Source organism: Stegodyphus dumicola, chromosome X2, assembly GCF_044657685.1.
Source record: "Stegodyphus dumicola isolate Sdum_Otavi_A_Nest chromosome X2, ASM4465768v1".
Taxonomy (NCBI): domain Eukaryota; kingdom Metazoa; phylum Arthropoda; class Arachnida; order Araneae; family Eresidae; genus Stegodyphus; species Stegodyphus dumicola.
The window spans coordinates 55881337-55898038 of NC_140781.1; the positions used below are offsets into that span (position 1 = coordinate 55881337).

At 29.4% G+C, this 16702-nt stretch overlaps 1 protein-coding gene and 1 long non-coding RNA gene across 3 annotated transcripts in view; one reads left to right on the plus strand and one right to left on the minus strand.

Moving 5' to 3' along the window:
- The window catches only part of LOC118182338 (uncharacterized), a 315423-nt gene extending 314979 nt beyond the window's left edge, over positions 1 to 444 (plus strand). The window contains exon 3 of the long non-coding RNA XR_015039274.1: positions 99 to 444. This is a non-coding gene — a long non-coding RNA (uncharacterized LOC118182338). The remainder of the gene's footprint in view (positions 1 to 98) is intronic.
- brun (trafficking protein particle complex subunit brun) overlaps positions 442 to 16702 on the minus strand; it is a 152251-nt gene continuing 135990 nt past the window's right edge. For both annotated transcript variants that reach the window (XM_085810134.1, XM_035351667.2), the window contains 3 exons: positions 15211 to 15309; positions 10094 to 10218; positions 442 to 9839 (listed from right to left, as the gene is read on the minus strand). In XM_085810134.1, the coding sequence (XP_085666260.1) occupies positions 9597 to 9839; positions 10094 to 10218; positions 15211 to 15309 (467 nt within the window). In that variant the 3' untranslated portion in view covers positions 442 to 9596. The remainder of the gene's footprint in view (positions 9840 to 10093; positions 10219 to 15210; positions 15310 to 16702) is intronic.

Below are 16702 nucleotides of genomic sequence, written 5' to 3' on the forward strand. Positions count from 1 at the left end.
AAATAGGAATTTTACCTCTTCCATTTTCATCATATTAACCATGTTTTCTGCCTGTTTCCCAAGCTTGAATACTGATTTTAGGATTGTCGATTTTTTAGCATGGAACTGCTGTCCGCTACTATGCAGGTTATGCCAGTTAAATGAAGGAGTGCATTCTGAAAGTGCTTTGAAGAGGCATAGATGAACAGGAAAGTATTCTTGAAAATGGGTTTTACTATGAAGGTAGATTATTTTAAAAATACAACTATGAGAATTTGGGATTTGTAAACTCTTTTGGAGCTCTCAATGAACCTTCTGAATTTTACTTAAATATTCACATACATAGAAAAAGTTTCTTTCAAGAACAATGAATAAAACTTAGCAGTAGTTCAAATTAGAATGGAATAGAAAATGAGAAAATAAAACATATTGCAAATAAAAACAAACCAAAATTTCAAAACATAATTTCTATATTTTCTTTTATTTCATTATTTACAATAGCCATTCCTTAAAAATGAATGGTAACTGTATATTTTTAACAACTATGTTAACAATCAACTATACAACAAATCTTAAGTTGACTTGGAATGAGCTTATGATGAATGTATAACCAGTTACAAAATGGTCATTACATTCTTCTATATAAACATTTCTCATATTTACAAATATTGATTGCAATATTTAATTACAAATATAGTTTTCATGAGGTACTTTTTAATACCATATACATCAGAAAATAGTTTAAAACAAAACCCCAGGCTAATATTTTGATAAAAATTATACCTAAAAAGTAATACAATTGCAGCAGAAATATATTGAGAGGTACAATACAAACATACAATGGAGAAATTCCTTTCAAATGCAGAATGCTGAAGAATACAGTTTCAAAAATCCAATGAATGACACTCTGATTATGACAGTGACTGCATTCAACATGTGATATAATGAACTTTTTTGGAGGTAACAGGTACCACAGAGTTGCGTTACACAAATTAAACCATAGCAATTACATTTTACTACAACACATGTACAAAAGATACATAAAAACCAATAATTAAATTTTAGTGCATTATTGTCAACGATATCTGCAATAAATTTACTTATTAAGTACTAACGGTGAATAAAATAAGTGTATCGGTCATGTTCTAAGAAAATGAAAGAGATTGATTTCATATGATGAAATAGTTATAAATTTGAAATATGGACTTTAAAACATAATTGCAAAATATATTCTATAATAAAATGTGTTTCAGATATGCCTCAAACACATGAGGAGGGAATTGTATATTAAAATTACCATAGTTTCAAAATTCTGAATATAAGACCTGTAACAGTGAGATTCCGAGTTTCAAATTTTATGACAATTCATGAAGTTCATGACTTTTTCCTCCATTATAAATACTCAAGTAATTTCATATTTTGGTTAGATCATAGGGTTGCCTAGTACAGTAGCAGTTAAAAAAAATGAATGGGCAGTACAGTTTTTCAGTTCACTTTCGCTAGCAGTGTGATTTAACCCTTCGAACCACTAATCTTTTATGATCCATTCATGAAACTGGCACAACTAATATTAAACTGAATTAGTTAAATCTCTGTTATTTACTTTAATTTTCAATTTCATGAGCTTCAGTGCATCAGGGTGGTATTAATTCAATAAAAAAATGTTTTAAATAGGATAATATATACAAAAAATCAACATGCCTTGTAAGTGACTAAAGTGATTCTGCCTCTCAGTTAAAATATTAACCACATTTAAACTAATTTACAGTACTGATTGTAAAATTAATACTTATGTTAACTATCATGTAGTTTCTGAAATGCACAACGTAACTGAAAGTTTAAGTTCATATAAGCTTCTTTATTGTCTTTATGAATTATGGAATTTAAAAGTAGCTCATGAGGACGAAATATTTAAAATAAAAAATGTTATTTATTATGGAATAAAGCACAATCAAGACAGAAATGCATATTACTTGAAGTTGGCCAAACATATCAAATAATTACATAAATGGATACGAAACAAAATCTTCTGCTCTCCCCTTCTCAGTGGCAGACAATATTTTCTTTGGACAATGCAAATAAGAAGTTGGTGGGATTTTAACCTGACATTATTACCAGCAATAAGATACACTGTGAAAGGAACTACACAGATACATATATGGCAGCAGAATTCATACGAACTACTGAATTCAAAAATTTTAACCCAAAAGATAAAAATCCAATATTAATTTAAAAAAATTTCTGAGCAGAATCTTAGTTGCCTTAAGCAAATTCCTTAACTCCCAACTTAATAATAAATTAAGTTTCACAAAAAAGTTCTAGAAAAGGACATCAGTTTCTTCAATAATACTAAATGCAGTGGTGCAACAGCCCCAGCAGACCATGGCCTGCAGTGCCCTGATATCTGCTTTTCTCAGGATGCATAAGCATATGACCTGGACAAGAAGTCAGCTTGTTGCAGGACCCCAGTATTTAGTCCCCAAGTGAACTTGGTACTCGTTTTACCGATAAATTCAAGGCATGAAAGGCCGAGTCTTGCCCAGCCTGGGAATCGAATCCCGGACCTGTGGTGCTGCTGCACAATGTGCTAGCTACTGCAGCACTGGGCCGTCGGTTTTTTAAACAACTTGTTAAAATCTTTCCTTACGAGACAATAAATTGAAAAGTAGTTTTGTTCATCAGAAATTTTTTTGCGAAGGAGAATTTTAGTATAATCACCACTGACATATAGTCTGGAAGCAATTAAAATGTGCACAACAGCTATTTCTGAGAAAGAAAGACATTAATTATGAAATCCAAGAACACCTATTAGTTGACTAATCAAGATCCTAAATTTCTAATTCTTACAATGACAAAACTATTTCTACAAAAAACGACATTTAATCATTAATCTATCCTTTTTTATGATGGTGTTATTTATCATACAAGTTTGATTCATTGGTTATGACACAGCATTCTTTAAAAATGATTCACCACTTCCTAGGCTGGTTATAACATTTTTTTAAAAAAATTCTTGTCTGTGCAGTTCATAACCATATTAACAAACCAATGTCCAAATGGCTCCCAGATTTTTCATTTAAGTAAAAGTAAAATAATCATATTTAGAATTAGAAGACCTCTTACAAAGGAGAAATGTAGAAACTTACACTAAATTATAGTTAGTAAAAAATCACAGAATTATTTAAAAGTTCAAACTACTTTGGAAAAGAAAATGATTAACTAAATCAGACAGGTAGACATTACGTATTAATTATTTTGATATGCAATGATATTTTTTTTAATTACTAAATAAAAGTTTGAATATCACTTTTTTTTAATATGTTTTTGTTTTACATATAATATCTTTTATATTTAATACAATATTCAAGTATAATACTTTGAAAATTACTTGTACTACAATTTTTTCTATTTACCTCATTCGCTGCTAGTAATTAATTCACAACTTTATTGACATCAGAGATTAATTGAGTGGGATTGAGAAATACACTGCACTTTATTATTTCTCTTTAAGAGACTCTAAGAGCTTTGAAATGGGATCGTCCCATTCAAGTCCCTTCAGCAGTTGTCTTACAGAGACTGCAGTTACAAAATGAGAAAATTTTTAAATGTTTGGATGACTATAAAAACAATTTCAAAAAGTTTTATGAACTTAAAAACCAGTGTATAACATAACTATATGTGCCTTATATGTATTAATTCTTTGTATCTTAACAGTACATGAGGTAAAGAAAAATTTTGGATCGCTGCACTCAGCACACAAACAATGTAATATGAAAGAAATTTAGGATCCAGTAAGTTAAATGCGAAACCCAGAACACCTGCCTAAAATATTTTATAGATCTTGGTAACTCACATAATATTGTTTTTTTTTTTTTTTTTTTTATTTACCAATGAAAACAGTATTATACAACCATGCTATATGTTAATTTTATTCCTTGCCATGAAGGAGTTTATCGACACATTTGCTGTCAGAGTAGGTTACAAAATTCATCCAAAAACTGACAAGTGTACAAACGGAGTTAACATGTAACCTTCCCACACATTAATGCATGATTGTTAAGTGACAGCACCAGATCATATGCCTATACATGATTCACAACAATAATGTTAATCACCAGCCATTTAAGAAATTAGTTACACTTTACACCAGAAAGATATATTTTTCTAACCCGATTTATGGCAAAGATACATTATTCCACACAGTTAAACATATGAGGTCATTTCATTATAAAAATTCAGACTCAGAAACAATTTCATTCTATTTGATTGGTGGATCTTTAGCTCAGGACATTTAATAATTACAGCACTTTATTCACTTTATTTGAAGGCATCCAAATTTTTTAATTGATGCTTATTTTTATTACAAAGCACAGAGGCAGTTTCAAGAATTAAGACTGCAACTGTTCTAAATTAAATTCAATATAATCTCATTCTTTCTCCCTTCTAAACATGCAGCTTATCACTTTGATATGATAATTCAATTTTGATGTTATAATGTGTTTGCTTTTCCTTTCAATATCATGAAAAGCAAACACATGAAAAGCTACTCTTATGATAAAAGTGAATAAATTTACACAATATCACCTAATGTTAATAAAGCAACAGTACACCAAGAAAATGTGTTAAGTTAAACGAAAAATTATAATAAACCCAGTGTTGATTTATTAAAGCAGCAATTACAAATTACAAAATACTAGAAATTTTAGCAATTACAAAATACTAGAAATTTTATCATTCAATGCAAATTTATACAAAAATTATAACTTTATCACAAAGCTCAAAACTTTTGAAATTTAAATGATTCACCTATACAAGCTGCTCAGAATTCCATTAGCCGATAAAAAAGTCAGACAAAGAGTACTGTGACAAAAACCAAACAAAATTATAAATTTTTTATTTTTTATTTTTACCCTTCAACAAAAGAGAAGAAAAGAAGGAAATCCTCATTAGATCAACAAACAAGCAAAAGTGAGCTTGGCACTGTAATATAACACAATTTTCTGTTGGTTATTTCTATACGATTGTGCGATATTACATACACTTAGAGTGATTCAAAAATTTATTAGGGCACAACAAGCTTTCAGATATTTTTGAAAGAATAATTAAATAGCTAACTTAAATTAAATGCTTTTCTTATATGCCATAGCTGAAAAATTATTTTTAAATATTGTTAAGTAATTTACAAACTACAGACTTCTTTTGCAGAAAAGAGAATGTGATAGTCAAAAATACATAAAATACATTGGGGTACACAAAGATATTTTAAAAACTCAAACATATTTTAACTAAGCACTGTGCTTTTTTTTTTATTTTGTGTGACTACACTGAGTCTTTTTAGAATAGATTTTAGAAGATTCAAACAGAAATTTGATTGCTTTTTCTACTTCCGTGGTAAGTTTTTTTAAGAGGAAATTTTAAATTTATTAATTCTATCTTGCAAAATATCCTAATTATTCTCAACAAACAGTATAGAGGTCTGAACTCTATGCAAGCACATTAATTATATTTGGATAATTATATGAAGTCCACAATTTGGAAAAATAAGCGTTAGTTTTGGGATCATTGTCCTGATCAAGTTTTATTTTAAAATATAAAAATGCATAAATTTATCTGTTTTGTCGTCAACAAAATATAATAAAATTTTCAATGCTGGAAAATACTCATATAACATCAGATCATTTAGCTACTTTCATCATATTTGACTGAAGAGGATTCTTCATTTGAAGATCATCACTAGGCTTTTAGCCATACCATTGCTTTCCATCATTCCCATAAATACTAAAGTTACACTCATCTAAAAGTATACTCAATTTTTAAAAATCTTCTGGCATTTTGATATATGTCTTAGCAAAATGTAATCTTGCCTTCAATTCACTTTACACAGATTCCTCCCCCCCCCACAATTATTCAGCCAGTGAAAGTTATGTTTTCTTAAAATATACATAAAAGTATCTTCATTAGAGGATAATTATTCATTAGCTAAATATATTTTGGTCTTCTAAAGTCAGTTTGACTGCAATGGGATTAGGATTACAAGTAACATTTCTAATGATTTGCTTTTCTTTGCATTCAGTGAAACATCTTTGACCCCTGCATGGTGTCTTTCACTAATTAAATTTGTTACTATGGTATTTTGAAATTGAGCTATGAACAGTAGATCTGCTTACATTCAATCTCGCCCATATTTCTCGCAGATTTTCAAAAAATTTCAATGAAAAATTATAATTTTCCATGTCAAAAGAAATTACAGATATTTTTAACCTATATTAATACAGTACTCTTCTCAATTTTATATTTTTATCTTCTTAAGGTATAAAATTCTTCATCCAGGACTTTTACAAGCAAAATATGCCAAAATTATAGCTTTACCTTGTTTGTTACCTCAGTACCCAAACATTTTGTATCTCAATTTCGTATTTAAACTCAAGGTATTTAAAACATCCCATTCACTTTTGAGTTTTACTCAATTATTCATCGTAACAGATTTAGCTTGGTATTTAGGTACAGAAGAAACATAAAAAATATTTAGTTTTAGAATAATACCTGAGGCCTTTATCATTGAGTGACTGAAAGTTTCCTCTGATCTAACATTTTTTAAGTCACCATATAAAAAATGAACATTTACTCAAAGATACGTTTAACAAAATGAAATGATTTAAATTACTTTAATTATATTAAAATCTAATTCAGAAATGCAAAATCACTTTCAAGCTGAGCAATACAAATAATGGTTAAAAAAATACAGTTCATTATCAAATACAAACAAGTGATATCACAACAAAGAAATACAGCACTGATATTAAATACAGAAAAATCACAATGAATTAAAAATATACGATTGTATTATTTAAATCACTTTAAAGATAACTCTGTTGATTGTTATTTAAATTGCATTTGTTACAGTAACTATCACAGTAGCATTCCTATGAAATGTTCGAAAGAAGCATTATGCTCAGAAAATATTAAATATTTCATACAGTAATCCTTTTAAAATTTTCCGCGCTTCCACAAAATCGAATAATCTTTTAGAAGGACAGATGTACTTTTACAATAAATCAGATTCTTAATTATGAATTCTATGAATAACTACAGAATGTAAAAAAAAAAATTTTTTGAAATCATTAGAAATTTTTACTAATGAGTTCTATTATTAAAAAATATTACAAACAATACATACGTTAATACTAAGAAAAGGGGAAGGAAAAAATGTCATTTTCAAAGTTTTTTTAAAAAAATTACATTTAAACAACATTACTAAGTATAATAAGATTATATACTTATGCTTTTTAGTACATAAGTGCTTACATTTAAGTTGCATACTAAACTTTTTGTTATAAACAGTGTTTCATACTTTTTAGTATATGCAGTATTAGAAGCTGAACTTAATATTTCTGAAAGTACACAACAAAAGTGCTCGCATAAAATGATTTTTAACAGATTCCACACAAAACAGAATAATTAAAGAATAAAATAATTACACACAAATCACATAATTACTATCATCACAGACAAACTTGCATGTTATTCAAAGAGTTCAATTATTGAACTTTTAAGTGAATAATTTAATTAGAAAAATTACTCCCGTTTAAAAAAAAATGATCTAGCAAAAATGTTGATCCAATCGGATATTTTATACACTACACATATCACAAACAATCAGAATATACAAAACGTACTATAAAAAACAATTAGAACACACCACAAAATGATTTTAAAATGCAATGCAACATTTAGTATGACTTCTCAAGATTATGAAATCCTTTCAAAATAATTTTAATTATAATTATTTACTACATCATCTCTTGAAATTTGTAGATTATCTAGATAAATGTACCAATTAATTTAATAAAACATGCATTCAAATACCTTTTGTAGACACTACTAATAAATGGGATTTTAACGACTGAAATAAATACATAGAAATTTTTAAGCTCCTTTGCTAAGTCTTCTATAATATTATCAGAAATGATAAAAATGCAACTTTACATAATGCATGGCTAAGCTGCAAGACAAGACGTTCATTTGAATCACTATCTACAAACTAATAATAATTTCCAAATAACACAACACTAACTACACCATGCTTCATATTAACTTACTTTATTAAATAATTATTAATGTTTCAGAAATTTCAAAATAGCTGGACAATGTATTAATGACTATTAAGGAACCTATATTTTGTACAAATTACTGAACTAATCAGCCTACATTGTAAAGATAATTTATGAATCTAAACTCCATGAATAAAATGAAGCACATAAAACATTTTTTCAGTACATATGCTAGTGATAACTTAATTTTTAGTGTTATTATATACAAATCTTGGGATTTACTCTATAGTAACAATGTATTTTTATGCAATTAACCAATATGGGTTATGATGAATATAAATATTTTTTCGTTTTCTTACAAAAATTCTTAACTGTTGTAAAACAAGTATCACTGAAGTATTCACAGAGTTTGCAAGATTCTCGGGCAAATGTGAGTAGTTAATTATCACACTATTAAGTAAAGAAATGCCTCCTTTTTTTGGCTAATATGCACATAGCAGAAAGGTTTAGAAATAATAGCAGAAAAACTAATAAAATGTCAAACATCGTTTTTCCAATATTGAGCAAACTTTCAATAATTTAGAACAAAATTTAGGTTTACAAAATGATTTAGGTTTCCAAAATGATTTACACTTGAATTGAAATAATATAATATACAGTTTTTCATCTTTTTTAAAATTCTAATATTCGTTTATCACACAAAAAAATAAATTATTTACGGGAAAAATGATTCACAATAAAGCATTAATATTTTATGGTGTATTGTGACAAAATACAATAAAATCTTCATAAAAACTAACAAAATTAATACAACTATTCAAGATACTTCCTTATTTTCATTAATGAAATCACACAACGGAGAGCTAAATAAAATTGAACTAGCATTACTAAGAGATCAATTTCCAGATAACAACTTGAAAATTATTTTTTTGAAAACTAAAATTATGTATCTTATTGCTCTATGAAAATTCCTTGTCAGAGGCTGCATTAGCAGAAGCATGATTGATTCCTAGTAAGTTATTTTATGATATTTAAGAAACTGTTTCTCAAATCCTAAAGTAGTTTTTTACACGCCTTCATGCAATTCATAAAAGAATAAAATAAAACATGTATTAATAGTGAATAACTGATTAATTAAAAATTATTGAATATATATAATGATTACCTTAATAAAACTTCAAATGATTTATTACAGGAGCATGAAAATCTTATATTTTTCATAACTCTGCAGAAGCATAATCTTTCTCTTTAAAGCTTCAACATTTTTAGTTATGCAAATTAAAATATCATTGATCTTCATAAAAAGTCTAATGTAACATCTCTATAGTATTTTGCTTGTTAAAAGCTTCAACTTTGCAATACAATAAACGCATCATTGAAACTTCAAAAAGTAAATCATTAAGTAACATAAAAACTAAAAAATGCTTCAAATTTAGGCTCTCTCATAATATACAGTAGAATGAAATTTTAAGAGAAACATTTTCTCTTACTTTTGATATAATTACAATTTATAAATAGTAATTCTAAATTAACAGGTCATAAAATTATTTTATATATTAATGTCTTTTAATCTTCAAGAATAGTGATATCAATTGAAGGTGCAAATTTTTGCATTTGGCAGCTGCTGTCACCATTCCATGATGGTGGGAATGATACATTACTTTTATCAGAACTAGTAGAGTCAGAATCACCACTACTCTGAGGCCATATACCTTGATCTTTATGGCTACAAAGTATGTCTAATTTATAGACACCAGCATGAAAAAAAACAAAGCCACATTCATGACAATAAATTTCATGGGGTAGAATCTAGAAGAATAAAAAAATGTGATGACATAAATTCCAAATTTTATTTTGGAACAAAAAATTATCATTAAACAACAGTAACACCCATTTTCTTTAATGCAGTATTCAACTGCATTTTTTATTTTATTTATATGTACATTATTTTTCTCTTTACAGTACTCAAAAATTATTCTGACACTGAAATTTGACTACAGATATAAAGTAACTACAACTATACATTTATTCCTTTTAGAATCAAAAGTATTACATTTTCTTACCTCCTTGATAAAAATTTTCTCACTCCCAATAACAGCTCTTTTTGTTTCCAAACGATAACTCTGATGGCCATTCTGATGATCCTGGTAGCCTCGTACAAAGAGATGTAAAGAATTAAGAGCCATATCTATAATAATTTAAAGACTTTATTTCAAATTTAAGAAAAAATTACATAAAATATTACATAAATATCGAGATTACAAAATCACCACAATTATTATAAAAATACAAAGATTTCTAGATGATAAAAAACAAGGAGACTTATTCTCCATTTAAGACAGTAAAAAAAAAATTCCTTTTTGCTGCTTCTATTTGAAAAAAAAAAAAAAAAAAAAAAAAAAGTAACAGTGTCATGACAGCAGAAACAACTATTATTTGATGAAAATATTTTAGTCACAAAAGTTAACAACATTACAGTGAAATAAAACTAAAAATTGTCAACATATAATTTTCACCATTTTGAAGAATTTGAAATGTTTTGCTGATACCTCATAGACTGTACAGCTAAATTCACCTATCGTGCCCAAAATATGCCGCCAGCACATTCAAGCTGTAAAATAAGACTAGAATTTACACTGACAGTAATATATATACACCTAACCATGTGAAAAACACGGCCTTCAGAACAACAAAATTAATAATGCAAGGAAATGCTGTCTGGGAAAGATATATCTTATATTACACGATAGTAATTAACTATTTATTTTCGAGCATTCTTAACAAGCTTTGCCAAAGACTTTTGTTCATCATTACATTCTCAAACAGATGTGCTGCTCTCTTTCACAAATATAAGTCTACATATGTTAAACTCCAATAAACCAACACAACCCAACAGATTCAGACCTATAGCCACAAAGAGTAGTTGCTCCGTCATGCCCTGTTAGTCACTCATGTGCCTCCTATATAACTCTAGGTCACTCCCAGACACTAGTCTCCTATATACAGTTTAAAGTTCTCTAGTCAAACTGAAATAAAGATATTTGAGATAGCAGCATTTCCAAAAGAAATTCTGAATCAAACTAGCAAAACCAAGACTGCACAAAAGAAAAGACACACAAAATAGAAGACTTAAAGCCAAAAGTATATCCAATATAGTCAATACAGGCAAGACACACAGTGTGATGGACAAAAATTGCTTATTAGCAGTCTATGAGACAAATATTTTTTAATGCAGAAACTATTTCATCACTTAATGTTTCAGTGAAAACATTTCCCCTTATAGCAGGACACATTGCTAATTAAAAATTCATTAGATAAGCTAAACCCCATTGGTCATTTAGCCACCTCATCACTGAGAAATTGCCCCCGTTTTGAGCCAAGGGTGCACCCAAATTACACCAAAGGTCTCATCCAATTTGGAGGTAGAACACACCGTAATACAAATCCAGCCTCTTACTCTCTTTCCCCATCACCAACCTCTAAAGATTTTCTGCTTTATGGTATTTTAATTCCTCCTAATGCTACAAAGGCACTATATTCTTCTTGGGATTTGAAACTGGGTCCAAGGCTGTGACACCCGGATCCCCTACCACTAACCATGCCAACAGGGCAATCTGTTGGTATAAAAACTGTTAAACAATATCTTGGCTCAACCATACCAAGTGGCTAATCTAAGATTCTGGCCTTCAAGAAGAGCAACAGGAATTAACAGCGCAGAAGTGAATATAAAGGGGGGGGGAAATACAGGCTGCAGGAATTCTCCATCCACATAATTTTATATTATTTGTAGAAACAGATTTATATGGCTCTTTGCAGAGAAATATGGTGAGCATGACTACTAAAGCTTAATAATGAACAGCTAAATAAAAATCTTGTCACATTAAATATAACCTTCCATTAATCCCAAGTAAACAATGAGGATTTTTCAATATTGTTTTCATATTAAATTGCTACATGTTATCCATTTTTCAAAGTTAAACAATTTTTAAAATGACTTACACAAAAATGCAAAATGACTTACACAAAGTTTAATTACTAAAATATTAAGTGGCTGATAAAAGGTCGAGGATTTTGATGAAATAAGTACATAAAAAGTTTAGGAATTTAAAGCTTGAAACTAGATAAAATGTTACAAATGGCATCTACATTCTAAATCAAGCAAAATATAACTAACGATTGTCTCTCCACCTTTTTCATTTATAATACAAAGAAAAGCTATACTTGATTCTTGAAAATCCTTACCAAAAAATCCGTAAAGTAGTTAAAAAAAGGCAGGTTCATGAAGTTATAAATTTATATAACAGTTTTGGTAGAAAAACTAAACCTATATCATGTTGCAGCAAAATATATGGTAGAAGTTTGACACAAGAAATAGAAACAACCATGCCACTGAGGCAGTTTTCATAAGTAAAAGTTGATAAAAAATTTTTGAAGCATGGCATAGAATAAAACGAAATGTGGGTTTAGAGGTACAATATTGAAACAAAAACACAAGTTTTGCAAAGAATGGGGAAATTGTAATCACCAAAGAGAACATTAAATACAAGAGTAAATCAAATGAATGGAAATGTCATACCGATCATGCTTTTTGACTGCACAGGAATTTCTCATTTTCAATAAACCCCTTGCCTGCCTGTAATCAATGAGCAATTGAACTCTGACATTATGAAGTACTTCATAAATAGAAAGAGGTTGCATAACTGAAGAGATTGAAAGTATAAAACAAGATCTGCCATAAACGTATCTACATTCCTCGTTTTCCAACCATGCATTCCCCCTACCACCATTTAATAATTTTAAATTTTGGGGATAATATGAGATGTCTCACCTCACAGCCTTTCTATTTTCCTCACTTGGCTATTCCAAGTTGGCTCTTAGAAAGAATTTGCACAAACTTGAAATTCAAATTTACACTGAGTGGTGATTTATTTAACTTGAACAAAAGAAGAAATAGGAGAAAATTCGTTTTGGAAGCAATTTCACTAAAACTACAGAACATGTTATGGAAATAGGAAAAACAATGTATGCATTATTAATTAAATGTAATCTCAATAACTTTATTTCCCACATGTTACATACATATCTTGCATGTCAAACATATTTTTGGGGAATCTACTAATATTTTTCTGTCAGGCAACCATAAACTTATATCTGGAACTCACAAGTAAAACAGTAGTGATAGAGGAACTTTTCCTTCATTAATAGATTTTTAAAATCAGGCAAAATTAAGCCTTAGGTTGTTGGCCATTTTTAAAGCATTCTATACATATAGCAGGCACATTAAGTTGACAGAAAGGAAATCCAGGGTTGAAGTAATAGTATTATGTAGCTTCTGCCATTGATTAGCACTGATTTTACAAAAACAAAATGCCAGTTTAAGGCAACTTTCATAGTAACACTTTCACAAAATTAAGCTTTTACATTACAGCCTTACAAAAAAAAAAAAAAAAAAAAAAAAAAAAAAGGAAAAAGAAAAGAAAAGAAAAACCTGTGATCAAAGAAGCATTGGAATAATATAATATATAACAATGATAACCTAGCCTTTACATGGCAAAATAATATCTGCACATTTTCCTCTTTTCACTTTATTGAAATATTTTCTTATACTTCAAAACATCATTTTCCATTTTCTCTTTTCAGTTAATATACCTTTAACAGCAGGAATCAAACCAGCAGATCCAAGCATAAAAGCTGTTTATGAAAGCAAACCCCACTTTTCTTAAAATAATAACTGAATGCACTTTTTAACCTATATTAAGATCACAAAATTTGTATAGTAAATGAAGCCATTTTAATCTATATTCAAAACAGAAGGTTCTTATAAAATTTAGTATGCCCCCCACTGCTTCCATGGCACCAAATGAAATTTAAATTTAAAATTAGCAGGTTCTGCTGGTTTAGTTCAAGAAGAAGCGAAGCACAAAAATAAAGAAAGTTAAAAAACCTCAGATTTTTGGATACATGAGAAAGAAAATTCAGTTTAAAAAAATTTCAGTTAAGGTCCTATAATGTTAACTTATTTTAAAGCTTTCTTTAATCAATTATTTATTTCTCATCATTGATACACCTCTATAAGTACGAGGGCCATCCAGGAAGTAGATTACGTTTCCGTCTGTGTCCGCTAGGTGCGGGGCTAGCGCGGCCATCTTGGGGTCAGAGCGTTGCGCAGCTCAGTCTGCATCTAGCCGTGCTAGTGAGAGGTTCGTGCTGTGCTCCGTTCAGATACTGTGACGGTTTGAAATGTCTGCGTTAATTGAAAATCCCGCGAGCTGCGAGGTGCGCTCAGTAATAAGGTTTCTGACTGCAAAAAACTGTAAACCGATAGAAATCTATCGGCAGCTTCGTGAAGTGTATGGGGACAACATTATCACTGAAGGTGGAGTGCGTCAGTGGGTCATAAGATTTCAAAATGGCCGAACCAATGTTCACGACGAAGATCGAAGTGGGAGACCCAGCATAGTGACCGCCGAACTTCTCGAAAAAGTCGATGCTAAAGTCCGTGAAAATCGAAATTTCACAATAACGGAACTTTCTTTGAGTTTTCCACAAATTTCGCGAAGTTTGTTGCATGAAATCATCAGCGAAAAGCTTGGTTACCACAAGTTTTGTGCAAGATGGAAGGCAAGAAGAGGTAACGAAGTGGTTGAAGGCGCAGGCGGCCGAATTTTTCGACGAAGGAATTTCCAAGCTCGTACATCGCTACGATAAGTGCCTTAATTTGTATGGTGACTATGTAGAAAAGTAGTATTTGAGTGTGGCTTTCATCTGTATATAATAAAATTTGTTTCCTATACTTTGTTTATTTTTTTATTCCAAAACGTAATCTACTTTCTGGATAGCCCTCGTATGTATATGAGTATATGAACCTTTGTGTAAAAACATAAAATGTTTATACATTTAACTTATTGGTGCACAAGCATTCAGTACACTTCAACAAAAGATAAACACTATGAAGACCTATGAGCTTTGAAACATAAAGGAGTATCTTACACTCTTAGGAAGTAGTCACCCATTGCCCATTAGTACCATTTTGCAGGAACAATAATTCCACCTTGATTTTCATAACTAAGAAGCTTAATTAATTTATATACTATAGAGCAGCAAAAAATATGTTATACGGCAAAAGAGTAATAGGCCTGAAAAAAGCTGACCTAGTGCAATAGTAGATGTCTATATTTACCAGAAACATTATGTAGTTTAATATTCAGAGTGATTAAATCTCCTGCAATAAAGTTGAATTCATATTCTGCTTTAAAGGTTCTTCCATTCAACAAAATATCTAAAAGAAAGAAAAAAAAACTTTCATAATAAAGCAAAAGTAATATAAAAAATTAAACAAAATGAGACTGCTTATTGGTCTGATAGTAAGAAATTCTACTAAAAATCCCCAACACATCTGTAATAACAATTTTAAAAAAGAATAGATTTAAGCAAAATTGTTGATACAGTATTCCAGTAGCTTTTTAGGATAATTGATGCTTTGCATTCAGCATTAAATTATAATAAAGCTTTATTTTAAATCACAGCATCCTCATGCACTTAAGCAACTGAAATAATATAGTTAATGAACTCTTCTGCAAAAAAGTTATTTATAATTTACTGTTTCCTGACAATGCAAACTTGAATAAATGGATTACTTAGACCAGTCATTTGACCTTTTTAAAGAATCAAAGGTTCGGCAGTTCTGCCAATTATACTTCATGTAAGGATACATCTGACCTTAAAATTGACATTGTAATCCTTGAAAATGTAACTCAGCTCGGGACTGGTACACATATCAATGAAATTTTTTTCCCAGCATGTGTGACACTTAAAGCATGACCTAAGTATCAAAACTGGCTTATTCAAAAAGTTGATGTGAATCTTGAGATCTCCAAAATGTAATGCAAAAATGCAATTCTTTTTGCAAATGTCTAGCTTAAATCTGATTTAGAAGCTGGATTTTAACCCTCAGAAACGTACCGAGTTTGTCCTTCAATAACATGCTAAATTGCTAGCAAGCATAACAGTGAATTAAATATTTCTGTGCCAATGCTTCTCTTCAAAGACTCTGCTAATACATGTTTAATACAGAGAAATGTCATACTGCAATAATATGCTAGTCACTTCAGAGACAATGAAACTTTCTTATTTGAGATTTACTTTAATCTTTTGGACAAGATGCAAAAGCATCAGAAAAACTTACGATCTGTTGTTATGTTCTGCTCAAATTTATAGCATCAGTGTTAATAAACTGCAGTATTACTCATAAGTAATTCTTCAGAAATAATGTCAATTGTTTACTACAGTAATAAAAACTAAAAATCCACATCACTAGCAAATGCGATTCACAGCAATTTGCTCAGTTAATCATGTGGCAAATTATTCTCCTAACTGATTTTCTCTCAATCTCACTTCTTTCATCTATAAATTTATTGTATTATTATTGTAAGATAATGCAAAATTCTATTTTCTAAATTTCTAAGATCTAACTTGCATATACAAGTTAATAGTCTAAATTTGAATTTTTTTATATATATTTTTCTATTTTAATTACATAATATGAAGAATTACATGGCCATAAATCATAAATAGAAATTTCGAAATCTTTACAATGCTAAAAGCCAATTTACCTAGCATAACAATTTGATGATTTTACATGTTGTTATACAGGGTATCCGAATCAAATGTAC